Here is a 22,687-nt window from a genome sequence, read left to right on the forward strand (position 1 = left end):
GAAGATGTCAGCACCCAAGGAACTGTGCCCTGTGAATGAGTCAGCATATGAACAGGGGGAGTAGGCCATTCAGCCCCTCGAGCCTGTTCTGACATTCAATTAGATCATTGCCTTTCTGTACTTCAAACCTTTCTACCTGCCTTTGACCCACATCCCTTACCTCAGCATCTTCAGCAGAGGAGAATATGGGAGGGAAACTGAACAGAAAGATAACGCTGGTATCAAGCTAATGCAATCCGTGACACATTAGGTTGTAGGGGTCTTTGGTGCCGCAGACCCCTGAAGGTCGCTAGCTTCATATCTCTGAATTCACCGTCTAATCCCTACTCCCACTCTCGTGCTCAATCCTCATATCCTTTAATATCGCACCGAGTCTGATCCCACTCTCCTGTCGTATTCCTCTTTTTCGTACTCAGGTACTTGGCTCAGGTCAGTTACACAGGAAGAGACAACAACAATGACGATGAAAACAACAACAACTTGCATTGATAAAGCACCTTTAAGATAGGACTACATCTCAAAGTACATCACAGAGGCATAATCGATAAAAGGAAACACACAATCTAGGTAGCCTGGTAAATTTTAATTGAGACAAAGAAAGGGAAATGGGGGTGAGTAATTAATGAAGGATGGGTACATGGGATGAGGACTTCTGCTCATGTGGAGGATGAACATCGACAAGGACTGGTTGGACAGAAGTGTAATACTTTCTAGGTAATTCTATGTATTCCTGCTGCCAGATAAATGCTGATTGAAGTGATTAGCTGTCAAAGGCGATCGGGGGTTAACGGGAATCTGCGCAATCAAATCTACCTGCAGAAAACACACCTTTCAAAAGAAGCTCTACGTCCTGTGGAAAGGACCATTAAGCTGAGTTCCGTTGAAGTCGGCAAGTACAGTACTGCGATCCCACGTATCATTGAGTTGCAAGGAGCTGATTACATGCGAGTCACAGCAGGTTCTTTGTCAACTGATAACAATCAGTCCTTTTGAAGCAATATAAAATATTTTGCTCATTCTCACACAACATCCGGGGATGATTATCTTGCTGGATCTGCACCGTTTTAACAGGCCCTCTTAAAAATTATATAAGTAATCCAAACCCAACAAAAACTAAACATAATGAAAGGGGCTTAAACTCAGGATTATCACTAGAAGTCGGAAGAAATGTTTTCACACAGAGGACGTGGACTGTTTTACCACAGGTGGCCATGGAGACAAAGACTATAACATCACTTACAAGGAAACTGGATAATTATTTGAAAGGGAAGAATATAAAGGGAGCTCGGAAAGGAGGCATCTGAGAGGTGATCGTATCGAGGTTTAAAAGATAGTGGGTTAGATTTTATCTTCACTGCCTGGGTGGTTATCTGTTGGAGCAGATCACGCACCTGTTACAGAACCCACCTGATTTTCATTTCACTAATTTCAATGGGATGAAAGTCAGTCAGCTTCTATAATGGACGGATGATCTACTCCACCAGATTACCACCCAGGCAGTGAAGATGAAATCTTCTCAAGAGGCTCCTTTAATTTGTTCCCGGGATGTGGGCAACACTGGCAAGGCAACATTTATTGCCCATCCCTAACTGCCCTGTGAAGGTGGTGGTGGGCTTTCTCCTTAAACTGCTGCAGTCCTTATGGTGAAGGCAATCCCACAAAACTGTTGGGTAGGGAGTTCCAGGATTTGACCCAGAATCGATAAAGGAACAGCGATATATGTGACTTTGTGGGACTTGGAGATGACTGTTATTATGTTGGCAGAATGGCGCAATAGCAAAATTAACTGTCCCCTTTTAGCACTTTAGGCAGAAAAAAACTGAATACAAGTGTGAAAAAACCACCCAGGGGGGTGGCATGGGGTTACCATGGTGAAGAGTACATCATCATAGATTGGCATACAACTCCCAAATACACGACCTCCATCACCTACAAGGACAAGGGCAGCAGGTGCATGGGGACACCATCACCTCCAAGTTCCCCTTCAAATCACACATCATCCCGACTTGGACATATATCGCTGTTCCTTCATCGTCACTGGGTCGAAATCCTAGAACTCCCTACCTAACAGGACTGTCACGGTTCAAGATGAAGGCCCACCGCCATCTTCTAAAGGGTAACAAGGGATGGGCAATAGATGCCAGCCTTGCCAGCGACGCCCACATCCTGAGAATAATTTTTTTTTAAAACACAGAGGAATGCACAATAATTTCACTCAGATCATTAAACCTGAAACTTGCATCAAAAAGTTCATGCTGCAGCAGTTAGAATATTTATTACGTTGTACGGTTTCCCAGAGCTGTATTGGAGTGGAGTTTTCAGACTCAGCTCGGCTGGATACTGAAACATCTCACTCTCTCCCCACAGCGCAACAAACCTGGCCCTATCCAACATCATTCTGCCTTACTTCGTACATTACCATACCTACAGGCACTGAAACTTCTGTGTAGTGGGGATGGGTGAGTGGGTGGGTGGGGTGGGGGAGAAGAGGGAGTGAGGGATCAAGACCTGGCGTAATCGGAGCTGAAATTCCGACACTCAAAGGCAATGTCGGCAGTGCGCTACCCAGTGTGACAGTACACGATTTTTGCCACTAGTGGGCACTAGCACATGAATGCGCCTCCCAGCAGCCTCTAGTGGCATAAATTCATTACTCTGAAGGAAGACAAAAATCTCTTCATTTTATCACTGCAAAGTCACTAAACATTTCTCCATACACAGACATGGTAAAGGATGTTGAGACACTGTGCCTCCTCACTTTCATCAATGCTACGCTAAAGCATTGGGGTTTCTTCGATGCTGCCTAACCAAGAAGTCCGTGAGGTTCAAATGGTTCTCTTAAACCTCAGAGTGAGTTCTAGTTTGCAGAAGTGTTTGACAGGTATTAAATGACTGCCAGACTAGCTGTTTTTCTGGAATCCAAACAAGTTAAACCACAATAACCGCGGATTTTTTTTAACCCCCTGTTGCTCTACAATTCTTTCCCAACACTTCGTCATGTCCTGCGTTTTATTTGCAGTTCAAAATGTATTTATTTTGAAATGGAAGCTTTTCCGTTTTTTACATATCATTTTACAGCACAGAAATAGGCCATTCAGTCCACTGGTCAATGCCAGTATTTATGCTCCACCCGAGCCTCCTCCTACCCTACTTCATCTAACACTATCAGCATAACCTTCTATTCCTTTCTCCCTCACTTACTTATCCAGCTTCCCCTTAAATGCATCTATGCTATTCGCCTCAACTACTCCATGTGGTAGCAAGTTCCACATTCTAAACTCTAAAGAAGTTTCTCCTGAATTCCTTATTGGATTTATTTGTGACTATCTTATATTTATGACCCCCTAGTGTTGGACGCCCCCACAAGTAGAAACGTCTTCTCTACGTCTAAAACAGCTTCGCGACGTCTACCCTATTGAGTGCAATGGGGCAGTGAGCAGACCCAGTTAAACATTACAAAGTCTTACATTCATACCTCGAACAATATGACACTTTCACTCCATCGTACAGATTGAAAAGAAAGAGTGCAAAACACTCTTCAAACGGACAATGAATTGTGACTGTAATAAATACAGTGGAGGCCTCATTAATCGACTGCTGGTCACAATTATTCAGACATGCTCAGGCAGAAAGACACAGACAATTTTCACTCAAAAGTACTTTTTGTTTTGGATCCATTTCAGAATGACTCCGGGAAATAAAAATAACAAATTAAAAGGGCCATGATGTGGAGATGCCGGTGATGGACTGGGGTTGACAAATGTAAACAATCTTACAACACCAAGTTATAGTCCAACAATTTTATTTGAAAATCACAAGCTTTCGGAGGCTTCCTCCTTCGTCAGGTGAGTGTCACATTCACCTGACGAAGGAGGAAGCCTCCGAAAGCTTGTGATTTTCAAATAAAATTGTTGAACTATAACTTGGTGTTGTAAGATTGTTTACAAAGTAAAAGGGAGCAGCACTGCTCTGAATCGACACAACCCCAATCTTTTCTCCCCCTGCGCTTCTTCCCCTTCCTGCCATTTTTCTCTTTCCGCCCATATTTCTGGGCCCCAGTCTACGGTTGAGCGCTTGCTCCTCATCCTCTGCTGTTCTGGCAACTGGTTGCTGGCAGGTCTGACTGAGATTGGGACCGTGAAGTATCGGGACTTTGGGGAAATGACTCCACGCCAGGCCACTCTGTGGCAGGGTTTCATCGCTGCCCGGGACTGCTGATCTGCCATACATCATTTAGGCTGACACTTCACTGCAGTACTGAAGGATTGTTGCACTGTCGGAGGTGCCTTCTTTCGGATGAGACATTAAACCGAGGCCCCGTCTGCCCTTTCAGGTGGATGTAAAAGATCCCGCGCCACTATTCGAAGAAGAGTCTGGTGGCCTGGCTAATATTTATCCCTCAGCCAACACCTAAAACAGATTTTCTGGTCATTTATGTCATTGTCTGTTTGTGGGACCTTGCTGTGTGCAAACTGGCTGCCACGTTTCCTACATTGCAACAATGACTACACTTCAAAAGTACTTCATTGGCTGTAAACGGCTTTGTAACGTCCTGAGGTTGTGAAAGGCGTTTTATAATTGTGAGTCTTCTTTTTCTTTCACATCATCCTAATTGCATGTACTTTTTTCAGTCATTGGAGCAACGTTAGAAAGATCAATCTTTTATTAACGCTGCTGAGCTCTCTTTTCATAGTGGTGCAATAGTTAAACCTGTAAGTTGCTTTTCACGCTTAGCCCGAGGGAGCAGCTCCCTCCCTGTCCAAACACACTGAGACTTTCTGATATATGACATCCTGCGTGCAGCATGTCATTGACAAGCCCTAGAAGCTGGCCAATCAAGCAAGCACTTGGAGCCATAACAGGCGATGAGAAAACCTTTCAATTGCTGGTTCCCCCATGGATATGCAATTCATTAGGTGTCATCCTTGGCTCAGTGGTAGCTTGCTAGTTGTGGGCTCAAGTCCCACTCCAAAGTCTTGAGCACATAATCTAGGCTAACACTTCAGTGCAGTATTGAGGGATAGCGGCACTGTTTCAGTTGCTAGATTTCAGATGAGACCTTAAACCGAAGCTCCGTCTGCCCTCTCAGGTGGATGTAAAAGATCCCATGGCACTATTCAAAGAAGAGCAGGGGAGTTCTCCCCAGTGTCCTGGCCAACATTGATCCCTCTACCAACACCTAGGAGACTTATGATCTGTGCCATTTATTTCATCACTGTTTGTGGGATCTTGCTGTGCTGACTGCCACGTTCCCTACATTACAACAGTGACTACACTTCCAAGGTACTCCATTGGCTGAAAAGCGCTTAGGGATGCCGTGAGGTTATGAAAGATCCGGTATGAACGTAAGTTCTTTCTTTATTTGTTTTACAGCTGCAGTCACCAGCCATTCGCAAGTGAGACCAATAAGAACAAGTGGAAGATGAAAAGGGCGTTCAGGCACGATGCCCACTCCATCGACCACACATCTGTGCTGCCGCAGACTCTTCTTTGTTTCAATTTCCTGATGGAGGCAAATGTCACCAGTAAAACCTTCAAGGAAAGGTCCCTGAAACTAAAAACTTAATTGAGTGAAAATCCCACATTGTCACTCTAATATTATAATGCATGTTATTATTCAACCCGTAACAGCTGCATTCACAGGTGGCATTTCCTTGTTAAAAGCAGGACGGCAGCCAACGTGTTGCCGACAGGATTTCACATCTACACTGATCCCTGCTGCCTTAAATTCGCTTCATAGTCGGAGATTCATTTCCTTCTTTCTAAAGGAGTTGGCGGGCCAGGTGTTAACTGGTTTTGAAGAGAATCCATTCCACATATTCAGTGCTCTGTGGGGAGAAATTTCTTTCAATTTTTAATCTCACCTAAGGCATGCCAATTTTGAACTGTACTTCCTGGACCTATGGTCACTCTTTAAGGTTAAATAACCTTTTAAACCCACATCATCCTTTGCCTTTTGGCGTAGATCACAGAAACATCAGGATTTTTAAAGCCCATCCCATTTTGACAATTCAACCCCATCGACCTGTCCTCTCACCATATCCTTCTCTCTTCAGAAACGCATGCAAATTTCTCTTGAACCCCCAATGTTCAACCTCGATAACTTCCCCTTGTTAGTTTGTTCTACAAGACTGTTAGGATGAAAAATGTCTCTGTTCACTCCTGATTTCACCACAGTCCCCAATATAGTGTTTCTCACCATGGTGCCTCTCTGAGGATTGGCATAAATTAGATAAGATAAGATTAGCTTGATTCCAGTTCTGCTGTCCAACCAATGTGGTTCTGACAAGCTCCGTCCAAATTGTCTGACTGGTTGATTAGCGCTGAGAGTGTGTGAAGAGGAGGAGCTGGGCCTGTTTGATGTATTAGTCCTCAGACACGGGTTGGAGAGAGTGTGTGTGTGTGTGTGTGTGTGTGTGTGTGTGTGTGGAGGGGAGACAGGATGGAGAGAATTCAAAAGAGGGCAAAAGGAGGGAGGACAATGCAAGAGGAGGGGAAGAATGCATGGCAAGGGGAGGAAGCAGAATACGAAGGGAAGCTCGGGAGGCAGAATGCAAAGGAAAGGAAGCGGGGAAAGGAGGGAGAGAGACCAAAGGCACAGCTGACCAGGTAGATTTTTCAGAGATTTTTGTAGGCCAGGGAAAGATGAATCAAGTGGTCTTGGAAGAGAATTCAAGAGGACAGAGGTGCAGTGATTGAATGATTGGCCTCTGATGGAAGGGCCTAGGAAGCAGAGAAGAGAAACAAATGAAATATGGAGGCTGGGACACAGGGCTGGAGAAGATTTCCCAGATAAGGTGGAGCAATGCCTTGGAAGGATTTGAAAAAGTTGAGGATCTTTAAATACTTTATATTTATATACATTCTACATTCATGGAGCAGGGTAGAATTTTTTTTAAAAACTGAGGAGAAAAATCAGTAGTGGAAAATTTTACACACAGAAAATGCAATTTAGTGTCTCGGAGATTGCATCGCCTCGAAAGTTCAATTGCATATTTATGATACCTTAAATTTTTTTTATTATTTTGCATTCTAATTAAAAAATGATGAAGGGTACAAGTGCTAATTACAATTTTTGTTCTTTTCTTTCTAAAATCTTGTGTAGTCAATTAGAACCATCCTAGAGGGGGATATGAAGGAGAGTAATAGAAGTTTACAAACTGGAATGTTTAATAGCGGGTCATTATCTGTGTGGCCTTTTTACTGATCTAGACTTCAGTATTGCTGTATAGCTGCCACACAGAAAATAGCATTAACTCAAGAATATCTTTATTGAATACCTGAAAGGTGGTATTTTCATATACACACTTCATACAACTACATTGTTCAAGATTAATAAGGGATTCCTTGTAAATTTGTTAGTGCAGCAGAACACTGCCAGGACATGCTTAGAATTATAATGCTAGACAACCTACTGTTGGTACTGTAGGGCTCGTTAAAGTAGCAACAACTGACTCCTATATTCCGCTGAAAAATATAAATGCCTTTGGAGAGGGTGCAGAGGAGATTTACCAGGATGGTACCAGGGATGAGGGTCTTCAGTTACATGGAAAGACTAAAGAAGCTGGGATTGCTCTCCTAACAGCAGAGAAGGTTAAGGGGAAATTTAATAGAGATGTTCAAAATTATGAAGGATTTTGATAGAGTAAATAAGGAGAAGCTACTTCCACTGGCAGGAGGGTCAGAAACCAGAGGACACAGATTTAAGATAATTGGCAATAGAAGCAGAGGGGAGAGGAGGAGAATTCTTTTAGGCAGCGAGTTGTTATGATCTGGAATGCACTGCCTGAAAGGGTGGTAGAAGCAGATTCAATAGTAACTTTCAAAAGAGAATTGGATAAGTACTTGAAGGGGAAAAATTTGCAGGGCAATGAGGAAAGAACGGGGGTTGGGAATAATTGGATCTCTTCCAAAGACCCGACAGTGGTACGATGGGCTGAATGGCCTCCTTCTGTGCTGTATGTATAACGGTCAGGGTGTATAATGGCCAGGTGTATACCGGGCAGGGTGTATACCGGACGGGTGTATATGGATGGGTGTATAACAGGCGGGGTATATAACGGACGGGTGTATAACGGGCGGGTGTATAACAGGCGGGGTGTATATGGATGGGTGTATAATGGGTGGGGTGTATAACGGACGGGTGTATACCGGACGGGTGTATACGGATGGGTGTATACCAGACGGGTGTATAACCGGCGGGGTATATATGGATGGGTGTATAATGGGCGGGGTGTATAACGGACGGGTGTATACCGGACGGGTGTATACGGACAGGTGTATACCAGACGGGTGTATACGGATGGGTGTATAACGGATGGGTGTATAATGGGCAGGGTATATAACTAACGGGTGTATAATGGGTGGGTGTATAACAGGCGGGGTGCATATAGATGGGTGTATAATGGGCGGGTGTATAACTGGCGGGGTGTATATGGATGGGTGTATAACAGGCGGGCTATATAACGGACGGGTGTATAATGGGCGGGTGTATAACTGGCGGGGTGTATATGGATGGGTGTATAATGGGCGGGGTATATAACTAATGGGTGTATAATGGGCGGGTGTATAACAGGCGGGGTGCATATGGATGGGTGTATAACGGGCGGGTGTATAACGGACTGGGTGTATGGTGGGCAGATGATCCACTACGGCCCCCGCTGAAGTTGAAAATTGCACCCTCGGTCTCTACCTGTCGTTCCCCCCTCCCCCCGCCATTCTTTGTTTTAGTCGGTCCCATGAAGGGGTTTCTCCTGCCTGGCTGCGCCAGTCCTGCTGAAGGGTCACATCTACCTTTCCCTTTGCAGATGCCAACTGACCGGCTGCACATTCCCAGTGCTTCCTGCTACAATTTCCAATCCCGCCACACCACCTACTTCGTATCGAGTCATGCTGCAGTCCTGGAGCAGCGGATCGGCTCAAACACCCGTTGACCTGCCAGCTCACTCCTTGTGTCCCAAATTTGCAGCAGACGGCAGATAGCTGAGCATTATTACCATCTTTTACCATCTTTGTTATGAGAAAGCAATAATGCTGCTAATGTGAGCGAGCCCGTACACAGTGCTTAGATGTTTAACTGGGAGTTAGTCTACCAGCTTGCTGTATTAAGCCAATGTAATCTAAAAGCACTGCACAAGAAGATTATGCATGGTCCCCAGACACTTTTAACACTAACCCTTTGAGGACCACAGTAGAAGATAAACAATTTAGCCCGGGTTAGATTTTCCTTTCCGGGGTGCACCAATTGCCAGTCTATTTTGCAGCGCACAGAATTTGGGGAATTACAAGGGCAGAAAAAGCGGGAAGTATTGAGTGGGTCAGGCAACATCCATGGAGAAACAGAAGTCAGTCAAGTCAACATTATAGGTTTTAAGACCCTTCCTCAGGACTGGAAAATCTTCCAGTCATATTCATCTGAAATATCTTCCCGTCCTGAGGAAGGGTCTTAAGATTGAGGCCCCATCTGCCCTCTCAAGTGGATGTAAAAGATCTCATAACACTATTTCGAAGAAGAGCAGGGGAGTTCTCCCCGGTGTCCTGGCCAACATTCATCCATCAACCAACATCACTAAAATAGATTATCTGGTCATTATCACATTGCTCTTTGTGGGACCTTGCTGTGCACAAACTGGCTGCCACGTTTCCTACATTACAACAATGACTGTACTTCAAAAGCAGCTCATTGGCTGTAAAGTGCTTTGGGACATCCTGAGGCTGTGAATGGTATTATATAAATGCAAATTCTTTCTTTCTTTAATGCTTTTAAGCCTTATTCATATTATACAGGCACACAACCACGTACATATAAACAAAGGTTTTTGCAAAGGTCTCGGTCACCCATGTCAAATATCTCCATGAACTATGTTGACTGGATATCTCTGGGGTGATGAAATTACCAGCATCGAGAACTGAAACCGAACTTACATTACCATGATGTGGAGATGCCGGTGATGGACTGGGGTTGACAATTGTAAACAATTTTACAACACCAAGTTATAGTCCAGCAATTTTATTTTAAATTGCTGGACTATAACTTGGTGTTGTAAAATTGTTTACATTACCATGGGAGTGAGGGCACATGCTCCACCTGTACTATACACACATATATTTAACATATTTCTATAAATATGCAGGCTCACTGGCCTCTCTGGTGCGACACGGCAGAGAAGAAACATGTTGAACAACATTGATTTATGGTAAACAATCACCATGTGGTTCCAGGTTGACACCAGTGGGTGAATTACCATAAGCTAGTAGAACCTGACAATTACCTTCGTTTACTAGTTGTGAAATGAAATTCAATTAATCTGGTAATTAGCACCAGGAAAAAAATGACTATGAAAAGCTGCCAGATTATCGTAGAAACACAATTGGCTCATTACTGTCCTTCAGGCAAGGAAACCTGCCACATACACCTGTCCTGGGCATCTGTGTGACTCCATTCCCACACTATGTGGTTGACTCCTAATGCACAACTAGGGATGGGCAATAAATGGTCTTGCCAGTGCTGTCCACATCCCATGAATAAATAATATTCAAAAGAATCAACACATATACAATAACTTACATTGATATAGCACCTTTAACATACATAAAAGGTCCCAAGGAGGAGATATTAGGAAAGGTGACTAAAAGCTTTGTTAAAGAGGTGGGTTTTAAGAAGGGTCTTTGGAGAGATGGAGGGAATTCCAGAGCATGGGACCTAGACGGCTGAAGGCACGGCTGCCAATAGAAGCCATAGTTCTGGATTGTAGGGCTTGAGGCGGTTACACAGAAAGGTATGGGCAAGACCATGAAAGATTTTCTTTCTGAACTATTTACATCTTTTGTGGATTTATTGCCATTTTCAGAGATGTAGGTCATTGGTGAACGTTTATAATATGTGTCGGCTGTATTTGCCCACATAACACCAGTCATGGCACTTCAAAGTAATTGAATTCGCTTGAAGTTTGGGATGTTTCTCAGAGATGTGATAAGGCGTTATATTAAATGCAAGTCATTCTTTCTCCCCAACCTGGACTTATGCTTCAGATTTAGGTCATCGGTAATTAAAGTGATTCAGCAACCAAGCTCTGAATCAATTTGAATGCTCCTTTCTCTCTCATTTAATCCACTTGACTTGATGTGCCAGCAGCCATTAAGTGTTAGAGTGCAATACATCATACAAAATAACAAATGTCGAAGGGATATAGATGAGAAGGGAGGGAGGGTGTTCTTTATTGGTTTTTCCCTTTGTGCACTTTGGCCCCAGATTATCTCCAGATTGCAACCCACTCCTACACCTCACTGCTGACCATCTATTACTCCAGATTCAACTTCACTTCAGACCCATAACAAAAAGAAAATCACACGCTATTCATCTCATACGGCAAAACAGGTACACGGTGCCTTTTAACAAACCGATAAATTTGTTCCAGCTGTATCACGTTACAAAGGCTGCTGGACTCTTGTATAACAGTATGTTGACCTTTTCCAACTCATGGAAGCATGTCATTTGCACGTGACATTTCCATAAAAGTGACACCAATCCAGTCAGTAAACCATAGGGCTGGGTAATAAAGTGTCAATACCACGACAAATACTGCAGTAGGCACTGCCACTGCACTGAGAAGTGGCACAGAATTACCATTGGCACCCTTTGGTGACAGCTGTACTTAATACGGAGAAAAAAACTCTGAACAAATTGACAAGAATTTTGCTATTTCCTCCCTAATCCCGCATGATTGAAGAGGCACCTCAAGGGGTAGGGAATCAGATGCTCAGCATCGTTTCAAAGATTACAAGATAATTGGAGATTACAAGATAAGGACTACCATTCGAGCCAGCTTAGTTCAGATAACAAACCCTCCCCCGCCCCCCCCACTGCAGTATCCAATTGTTTCTTGAATGATTTCAGTACTTTTGCTTCCAGTAGACTGACTGGAAGTCCATTCTACAAGTTTGACATTATTTTTGAAGTTTCTATATGTACTGTCTGTGGTGGGGGTGGGGGGGGAGGAGGCTTTCGAGGGGGAATTGGAGGTATATTTTGGGGGGAGGTTTGCAAGGCTGTGAGGAAGGAGCGGGGAGTGGTTGGATGACTCTTTCAAGGGGCTGGCACGGACACAATGGGCCGAATGGCCTCCTTTTGTGCTGTATGAATCTATGATACTAACTAAACTATTTACAAAATGGTGGCATTGACAAAAGGAACACATTGGAATCCAACTCTGTGTTAGGTAACTCTCTCACTGTTAGAGACAGTCTGTACTTTGTGGCTCCCAAAATCTCTCACCTTCCCAGTTGGGTGAAGGAACTATGTTTCTTTCAGCTGGGGAAAAGAAGGAACCACATTTTAGCTTTGGGACAAATGATTCATGCTTTATTGCTGTTTAACAAAGGCTATTCGACAATCACACATAGTTCTGGCTTTAAGTTAAATATTTGATGCCACATCAGTGCACCTATTTAGAAAATATCTTAACCACACATAATATTACAAGGAAATGATATATAAGTATTAATTTCATTGAGCATCTGTGGAATTTATACTTTAGGGGTAGGGTTCACAATCTGTTTCAGCAATTGTACAGATACCAGTATTTTAAGGAGCAGCTTTCCAACCAGCTCTACTGCACACTACTAATGGAGTGCATTATGGATGTTAATCAGCAAGACACAGCCGCTGAACAGGAAAATGAAAATAACAGAGAAAATGACTTCATTACAGGAGTGCAGGAAAGCATGCAGGACAAATAAATGTGGCACAATAGGAGAGATCCTTGTTCAAAATCCAGCTCCTAATTCACTGCAGAAAGTATGCTTTCTCCTTTGTAAAGGGCACTGCAGTTACCTTGAGGGTATCTGAGCTGCATTATACCGAGGAACACTTCCAAGTGGGACAAGGCACCGACTGCAAATGAATACTGAGTCCGCACTCTGGTGGGTCGAGGGAGGGGGTGAGGGGGGAGATGATCAGATCTCCCAAATTCAAGTAGGAGGATCATGAGCCCCTAAAGGTCCTCAGTGGGTCTCATGGTACAGCCTCTGCTTAAGTTTCATGAAAGTCCAGTCCTGCTTTTCTTTTTGTTGCCAATTTTCGCCCCCTTCCTTCCCAACAGGATTATCTCTGTGCTGGAGTACAGGTCCAGGGCACCAAGTGTCCTCTAGCACCCCACCTAAGTGGGCACTATTTATCTGCGAGCCTGGACAGTGAGTGTTGGGCAGGCTATTTGGCCTCAGCCGATGCCCACCTGTGTGAACTTCCATCAGGAGTCCTTGAATAATAATCGGGAAGCCTGGCTGATTGTCCCAGTGCTAATCGTAGCAGCACTACCCCTGAGGTCAGCTGACTCAGCACAGATTGAGGATCAACCCATTGAAGCTTAAGCCAAAAGCCAAATAACCCCAAACTCTCCTTCCCATAAATGAGTCTTAAGTATGACTGGCCACTTTACCAACCCGAATTAGCGGTGCGGGTCAGGAAGAACAAAATGAGGCCCTTTTGGAATTTGGCCAGTGGGTACAAAATGTGTTGTTATTAGCTAGTTGGATGCTTGTCAGACTAGGTAAGTTCAAGTCACAGATATCTGGAATGAAGGAAGAGAATGATTTCCTCTTACTCAATAGCTTAGACATGCTTCAACGCAGCTTCTGTGCTTTCGCCGATAACAAGAGGTGTCCAGTTACTGCAGAAATGTTTCTGTGCCTCACATTTCAGGCAGGGACATTCTTGCCAAGAAAAACCTGAGCAAAAAGAGACTCTGTGCAAATGACACCCCATCTGTGAGCAGCAAGTAGAGCTGAGCTTCTAAATTTATGTCTACTTTTTAAAAGGGAAATAATGATATTCACTTTAAATTGGGAACGTTTTTTCCCCTCAATTAAGCTTTTCGGATTGAGTCATTAAAATAAGGCGCACGAAATGTTGCATTTTATACATGAATGACCTCACATATGTTCAGAAAAGACTGAACACAAGCCATCCAACATACACAAAATACTTTATAACTGCAACTAATTATAATTCTCCAACAGAATGGGTTCCAACAAGTCTTTGATGGTGTTAGTAGCTTTCATGCTATGGTCATTCATGTCAATTCTACTTCCACACTTCTGAATATAACAAGAGATAGCATTTCTGAAAGGGATTGAAAGCCTCTGTAAACAATGCCTCATAACTCACAAAAGGAGAGAGCTGTACAGCATGACTCCAAGTTCCAGCCTGGCTTTTTCCCCACCCGACACAGCCCATGTTTGAGCTATCCTAGGACATAGGACATGCTCCTTTAACACAAACTCTACTGGATTTGCACCTGATTATGCCAAAAGCACAGATACATCAACCTTGCCCAACACATACTTAGTGCTATGAAACTAGAAACTCTTAAATCAGATTCTCTTTCAGACTTGCTAACACAGGCCAAACACCTGCTGCCAGCATCAATAAATGATATTTAATCTGAGAGTTAAAAAATGGCTTTCAAAATATAAGCACCAAACTGCAGATCACTTGGATTCATAACAAACTTTGGCATCAGGCAAAGCTTCACTTCAAGTTCTTGAAATGATGTTAAAAACCCTACTGATTTTCTCAAAGCATATCACATCCGACTCCATACATTCAATGGAAAATCCAGGATTTCTGCTGAAATCCGCCTGTGGCTTTGGGTTTGAAGCCTGTACACCCATTAATCACCTAAAAGGTGCCAGTCAATGGCCATAGAACATAAAGGTGTTTTACACAGAGAATAAAGAACCTTGGAGAGTCATCAGCAGCCAGTCCTTCTACTGAAGGGTCCGGCTGATGTCATAAATTGCGGGAGCGAATCTCAAATGGTCCTCACCGAATACAACTTTCCAATCACTGCTCGCTATTCATTATTTAGAATACATCCCAGCGGTTTCCATTTTGTTTTTTGGCCACTTTATCTGCCTTTTGTGAAAGTTAGCACAGTGAGAGCCAGCGGCCAGCAAAGCTCAACGATCATGATGCCATGGCAACCGGATTTTTGAAAATTAATGTAAGGCTAACGGAGGAGGAAATTTGCTTTAACTAATGTGCTGAATAAGGAAGAACGAGCTCGTTTTCATGTATTAATGTTGCACTTTTTCATTGGCATGGGGGCAATTCTGGGAGGGGGGGGGAAGAGAAGGGGACATCAAGAAGAAAATGATCTTGCACAGTGTTGCAATACCGCTGAGGCCATTTTCCACAGTAAAAATAGGAACATAATTTTAAACAAACAAACAAGGGCAATTTTTCAGCAGCTGACTTACCTGTATAGGAGCTTTAAATCTTTACTGGTTGATATCTCATGGCATTTCACAAGGGGAGTCACCGCCAAATGTCGTCTTCGGGTGCAGTGGGGTTAGAGGGCAAGGGGTAATTGGACCAGGGAGTGCCGAGATAATTCGGTCCCCATTTTAATGTCATACATTCTGATCTTATTTTCATATTTCCATTCGAAATTCCTATGTCCACATTTATAATGGAAGCTTCCCATGTGAACTTGTAATTACTCACTCCTGCCATTGGTGGTGCTGTAACGCTTCCACTAAGGGGAAGGTGGCATCACAGTGTGACAAGTTTACATAGCCAGTTTCTATTATAAATGTGGACACAGGAATTTATAACAAAAACAGTTGACAGGAAATGCATGCAGACGTAAGGAGGGTGAAATCGGTCTTTGACGGTGGCACGAAAATGGACAATAGCGAACCAGCCCATTCCATTTTCTTTTCCCCAATAGAAAAGAAAACTGGGCCCAGTGTAAACCGAGCTGCCGATTCACTATCGCCCGTTTTGCGCTTCTGCCCAAGACCAATTTCACCCCCGAGATTTTTAATATATTATTCCTCTTTGGAGCATTGTTTGATCATTGCTAACTTAGAAAATTCAGATTGGCAGCCCTTGGTCCCATTCTTCTTTGCGACTCATCACAAAAATTGGAGAGGCAAAAAAAAAATCCATTGCCATAATCTGCACTGCATTGCAAGATGCAACACTAAAGCACTTTTAACCACTAAGCAAAACCAAAAGTAACTTGGCTTCTGAGTCTCGGATACATTATGGAGTTAGGCATAAAAATTTGATTTGTTTGATGTTCTTTCATTGTTCTATACGAAAATGCTAATAACTCAATTTCAACATAAGATTGCACAAGTCGTTACTATTGAATAAAGCCTCTCATCAACATTAGGCACTGTGCCAACTTATATCCTAGGACTAGTCTCTAAATTCTTTCTCTTCCTGCACATCAATCCTTTGTGCCTACACAGGAAACTGCAAAACGGTTATTCCCTTTGACATCTCACTATCACAGATGTCGAGCCAACATGGAGTAAACAATCAGCATCATTGCAAGCTTCAAAAGTAATAGTGGTTTGTGCGTTGTAAGCCTAGTGATTGTGAGTTAGTACAAACACACTTCCACCGACGTGAATCAATGCAATCACTCTTACCAGGCGTGACAGCTATGTTGCTTTTAGACCGGTCTTCACCCTGCTGATTGACAGCTTCACACGTGTATTCTCCAGCATGTGATGGTTTCACTTTCCTTATCAGAAGTTCCGATTCCTTCCTGTGAACGCAGGCAAAAGTCATTTTCACTTTGTGAGAAAAGATAATGGGGGGGAATAAAAGTTAATGTAAAACTGGAGAGGTGAATGGATGTGTCTGCAGTAGAGAGGTGAATGGATGTCCTGCAGTAGAGGTGAATGGATGCCCTGCAGTAGAGGTGAATGGATGTCCTGCAGTAGAGGTGAATGGATGTCCTGCAGTAGAGATGAATGGATGTGTCTGCAGTAGAGGTGAATGGATGTCCTGCAGTAGAGGTGAATGGATGTCCTGCAGTAGAGGTGAATGGATGTCCTGCAGTAGAGGTGAATGGATGCCCTGCAGTAGAGGTGAATGGATGTCCTGCAGTAGAGGTGAATGGATGTCCCTGCAGTAGAGGTGAATGGATGTCCTGCAGTAGAGATGAATGGATGTGTCTGCAGTAGAGGTGAATGGATGTCCTGCAGTAGAGGTGAATGGATGTCCTGCAGTAGAGGTGAATGGATGTCCTGTAGTAGAGGTGAATGGATGCCCTGCAGTAGAGGTGAATGGATGTCCCTGCAGTAGAGGTGAATGGATGTCCTGCAGTAGAGGTGAATGGATGTCCTGTAGTAGAGGTGAATGGATGTCCTGCAGTAGAGGTGAATGGATGTCCCTGCAGTAGAGGTGAATGGATGTCCTGCAGTAGAGGTGAATGGATGTCCCTGCAGTAGAGATGAATGGATGTCCTGCAGTAGAGGTGAATGGATGTCCTGTAGTAGAGGTGAATGGATGCCCTGCAGTAGAGGTGAATGGATGTCCTGTAGTAGAGGTGAATGGATGTCCCTGCAGTAGAGGTGAATGTATGTCCCTGCAGTAGAGGTGAATGGATGCCCTGCAGTAGAGGTGAATGGATGTCCTGCAGTAGAGGTGAATGGATGTGTCTGCAGTAGAGGTGAATGGATGCCCTGCAGTAGAGGTGAATGGATGCCCTGCAGTAGAGGTGAATGGATGCCCTGCAGTAGAGGTGAATGGATGTCCTGCAGTAGAGGTGAATGGATGTGTCTGCAGTAGAGGTGAATGGATGTCCTGCAGTAGAGGTGAATGGATGTGTCTGCTTTAGAGGTGAATGGATGTCCTGCAGTAGAGGTGAATGGATGTCCTGCAGTAGAGGTGAATGGATGTCCTGCAGTAGAGGTGAATGGATGTCCCTGCAGTAGAGGTGAATGGATGCCCTGCAGTAGAGGTGAATGGTGCTCTTTGCAGTAGTTACAGGAATATTTTAATTGCAGTTTCAGCAATGGTAATAAGGAAAAGTAGTACAGAGCCAAAGAATTCACCAGTGTAGGAATGCTAAACTACTGCAGGCCTCTGCGATAACAGCCACTGTAATTATGCAATATAAAAGAAAATTAAGTTTTAGATGGTAGAAGTACAACTTAGTTTAATTCCAGAAATATGTGAGTGTTGCAGGATTATTTTTTGTGTGGAGATGCTGAGTTTCCACCGATACTTGAGCCTTGCAACCCAGACACCCATTACAATAGGTGTCTCACCAAGACACATCACCCACTCTTGCTAATAAGAAGCATCACTGGTGCAGTAAGGATGCTCTTCTGAGCTTGGGTTTAAGCATGTTGTTGGAGTAGAGCAAAGAGAGTTTATTCCAATCTAAATGTGCAGTATTTGCTTGATGATGACACTTTGTGACAAAGGTAGAAAATGTTCCATTCCCCAACTCTGACAGCCTTCACTTCTACTTTCACTCTAAAATTGGCAATGGCAGACGCACTAATGTTTTTGTAAAAATCTGTAGCAGCCTAATTTTTATAAAGTGGTCTGATGGCAAGGGCTTCTGCCCATGTCTGTCATGATTTAAGCATTCCAATGTGCTTGTGCTTAGTCTGCTCTCCAATTTGCCTTCTCCCTCTGGGGAGAAAAGAGCTTAACCTCATATTACTCGCACCTATCTTCCCTCTCCCTCCACCAACAGCTCAGCAGAGACGAAGAACTCACTGCACCTGCGTATTTTGTGTGCGTGTGAAAAATTAAAATTTAAATACAAGTTAACTGCAGGAGCAAAACCACATCCCATTGCTCAGCAGCAGAGTATTCTGGGCACCAACTCAACGATGAAGAAAGACTGTCTTTAACTCACTTGGGACACATTAAGGGCTGCGTGGAACATGAAATATTAATAAAATTCTTTTTGTGAATCATTTATAAATTTGCGTGTGTTTGGTGCTTTTAGTCAACAGAATGGATGACTCTAGAAAACAACATTCTAAGAACCTCTGGGCAATGGAAAGGTGGGGGTGCAGGGTCTCATTGATATTATATTTTTGACCCTTAGTGTTTAACACAAATCTATGAGTGAAATCTGCAAAGCCTCCTAAGCTTATTTGCGGGTGCTTTGGACGTACTATATTTCACCAGGTGCTGGATGCCTTTGAGTGCCATACGTCAATTTGATCTGTGGGTGATGTCACAGCCGGGTGCCTATCTGATGCCTGCGACATTACCCGTCAAAACACAGGGTCAGTGGGCCGTTGGAAATGCTCTCTCTCCCATTCACTGTTTGAAAACCAAGGAGAGACTGAATGATTTTTTAGTAAACTCAGAGGAAACATATGAGGATGGGATACAGGAATTGAATTTAACAGAGCCTGCTGAAAATAGACTGCCTACTGGATTACAACATTTTAGATATTAGGACAGGTAAAGGAGAGCAGCAAAGGGCATAATTGGAAGAAACTGCAGGGAAACATTAGCCCTAACAATCAGAAGTCAGGCCGTCCCTTCCGTCTCGTCAATGATGTTTTTTATTGAGACCATCATCCCCTCTTGTTACACAGCACTTGCACCTTTCACCACTGAGGTCCTCACAACTTTCAACAAACTCGACAAGGAGGCCACATATAAAGATGGATAATAGCATGTGTGTAATTTTGACTTTGACTGATAGTGTGAAATGGGTGATATCGATTCAGCCTCCCATTAGACATCTCTCCCGATTTTCATTTCCACGGAGAGAGATGTATAACGGCCGGCTGAATCGATAGCACCAGCTTTGCACTATCGCCTAAAGTCAAAATGATCCCGTGTGTTTGTGTGTGTGTGAAGACAGAAGGGAAACTCGATGGCTACTGTGACAACAAATTACTGCTCACTTTGGACTGGTCAGGAAGGGACGTCAACCCCTGTCACTCTCCGACTCAGTTTAGTGGGAATTGGGAAGCGTGTCTGATCTAAGATATCGACTTATCTTAGGTGGTGCGGAGCAAGGCTGCAATCCTGCTGCTCTCTGAACAAATATAAACCTTTAAGTGGCAAAGATGAAAGAGGGAAGTACTTTGTTTTGACAGCACCTCCCAGGCATCACTGTTCCCCAATGAGTGCCTGAAGGAGAGCTGGAGCTACAATATCGCAGCATTCCTGGAGTCTGACAGAACACCAGCCCTTCTATAAGTTTTGGGCATAGTACCACAGGAACACACTCATTTAAAATCATCCAAAATAAGAGAGTGTCAGCCGTGGCTCAGTGGTAGTGCTCTTGCCTCTGAGTTAAAAGATTGTGGGTTCAAGCCCCACTCCAGAGACAAGAGGCTATAATCTAGTTTGACACTGCAGTGCAATACTGAGGGAGTGCTGCATTGTTGGAGGTGTTGCCTTTCAGATGAGATGTTAAACTGAAGCCTTGTCTACCCTCTCAGGTCAATGTAAAAGATCCCAAGAAACTACTTGAAGAAGAGCAGGGGAGTTCTCCTCAATGTTGTGGCCAATATTTACCCTACATCACTAAAACAGATTATCTGGTCATGATCACATTGCTGTTTGTGGGATCTTGCTGTGTGCAAATTTCCTACTGCAATCCCTACATTACAACAGTGACTACACTTCAAAAGTACTTTACATTATCTGTAAATCACTTTGGGACATTCTGAGGTCATGAAAGGTGCTATATAAGTGCAGGTCTTTCTTTTATTTTTTAAGAGGCTAAAACAGGAAGTTTGACCATCATTACCCTTTTGAAATCTAATTATTAAATCCTTTTTACTTTGCTTCACAGTCTGATTGAATTTTGGTTCAAATTGTAAGTTCTAACCACAGGCATCAGGTTTGGTCCCTGGTCTGTGCTGAGTTAGCTATAGCAGTGATGGGATTGCTACAATTCACCTCAGTGTCTGTGGGCAGAAGAAGAGAAAAGTCAGCCAGGTATATCATTCCTAATCACTATCCAGTGACCCCATGATGAGAAGCGGACGTGTGTGTGTGTGTCGGGTGAGAACAAAATTGGTCTCTGCTGCACTACCCCACCATGGTCAAATATCCTGTCGACAATTACTGTTTCATCTCTCATGAAGAACAGCCACGAGGGAGCATGAGAGGGCATGTGAACCCAAGAAACTTCAGGAAAGAAGATTGGAACAATTTAAAAAGATCACTGAACTCAGATTTATTCATTGACTGCATCATTGTGTGGGATTAATTTAGCTTTGCACACTGTCAAGCTGAGAAATGTCTCATAGCTATCTCCCCTCTCCCATTGCTCCTGCAATGATGATATCAGCATTCACTGTTCAAACAAGCACATTCCAAAATCAATCTCAAGGCAGATTTTTTTTTAAAAAGGATGTTAATATTAATGACTTTTTATAAGGTAGTGAATGTTCCTGTAATTCAATGTAAGGGAACAAAATAGCCAACTGGTACTGCCAGTCCTTCATCACAAATCAATAGTCCTTTAGCTCCATCATGCAGCATCTTCAAACAGAAAGGACAATGGAACTACAACATGCATTATTAAAGAAAGTTCCCTTTTATGTGCACACATTAGCTAGCTCTTAGTGAGTTTAAGACAGTAACTTAAACTTGGGGTTCAGACAACAAACAGTAAAGTTTCATTCTCATTGTTTACAACTTCAGTTGAACCTCTCAAACTGGTTGCTATCTAGTATTCAGTTTCTTAATTTGGTTTTTATCTTTGTTTATACACCTGTCTCCGCTCCCTGCCTCAGCTTATCTACTGCTGAAACCCTCGTCCAGATGTTACCTCCAATCACGACTATTCCAATGCTCTCCTGGTCAGCCTCCCATCTTCCACCCTCCATAAACTTGAGCTCATTCAAAGCTCTGCTGCCCATTTCCTAACCCATCACCCATGTGCTCAATGGCCTACATTGGCTCCTGATCCATCACTATCCCTATTTTGCAATTCTCTTCCTCATGTTCAAATCCCTCCGTGGCCTCGCCCCTGCCAATCTCTGTAACTTGCTTCAGCCCTACAACCCTCGAAGAACTCCAAGTTCTTCCAAGTCTGGCCTCTTGTGCATCCCCCACACCCTTTGCCCCCTCATTGGTGGCCATGCCTTCAGCCTTCCCAGGCCCCAAGCTTTGGAATTTCCTCCCTAAACCTCTCCACCTCTCTCTCCTCCTTTAAGACGCTCCTTAAAACCTACCACTTTGATCAAGCTTTTAGTCACCTGTCCTAATTTCTCCTTCTTTGGCTCGGTGTCAATTTTAGTCTGATTACGCTCCTATGGAGCACCTTTTTACCTTTTTGTATGTTAAAGGCGTTATATTAATGCAAGTTGTTGTTTTTCATTTTTAAAAAGGGGTCCTGATGCAACACTCGCTTGTTAGGGTGAGTGGGCTATTCACCTTCAATTTTATGAAGTACAGTAGAAAGGACACACATCAACTATGAAGACGGCGCCTTCAAAATGCCACACTGCTCTGAGAATGAGGCAAAACTTTCTGATTGTGCGACAATAAAGACAATTTTGAATAGCCTATAGTTCATTTTTCAAAATATATGAAAATGCATTTTTAATTCCTCCCCAAATGTTTGCCAAATGTAGAGATTATCATCCCACAATTTCACCTTCAGAAACTTCTACAGTGTGTTTCAAATAATTTCAAATACCTCATAGTCAACACAACAGTCTTTGTGAAAGACTGTTCACCACTTTTGTTCAGTACCACAAAAATCCCTAGTTGCCTTTGAGAAGGTGATGGTGGGCCTTCTTATTGAACCGCTGCAATTCGTGTGGTGAAGGTGCTCCAGCAATGTTGTTAGGTAGGGAATTCCAGGATTTTGACCCTGGATTTTAAAGGAACAGTGATACATGTCCAAGTCAGGATGGTGTGTGACTTGGAGGGGAACTTGGA

General features: G+C 43.4%; 1 protein-coding gene across 1 annotated transcript in view; it reads right to left on the bottom strand.

Annotated features, from left to right (window-relative positions):
• Positions 1-22,687, bottom strand: part of nrg1 (neuregulin 1) — a 180,515-nt gene that overhangs the window by 123,916 nt on the left and 33,912 nt on the right. Inside the window, exon 3 of the mRNA XM_067994408.1 lies at positions 16,444-16,562. Within this exon, the coding sequence (XP_067850509.1) occupies positions 16,444-16,562 (119 nt within the window). The remainder of the gene's footprint in view (positions 1-16,443; positions 16,563-22,687) is intronic.

Source organism: Heptranchias perlo, chromosome 1 (assembly GCF_035084215.1).
Source record: "Heptranchias perlo isolate sHepPer1 chromosome 1, sHepPer1.hap1, whole genome shotgun sequence".
Classification (NCBI taxonomy): Eukaryota; Metazoa; Chordata; class Chondrichthyes; order Hexanchiformes; family Hexanchidae; genus Heptranchias; species Heptranchias perlo.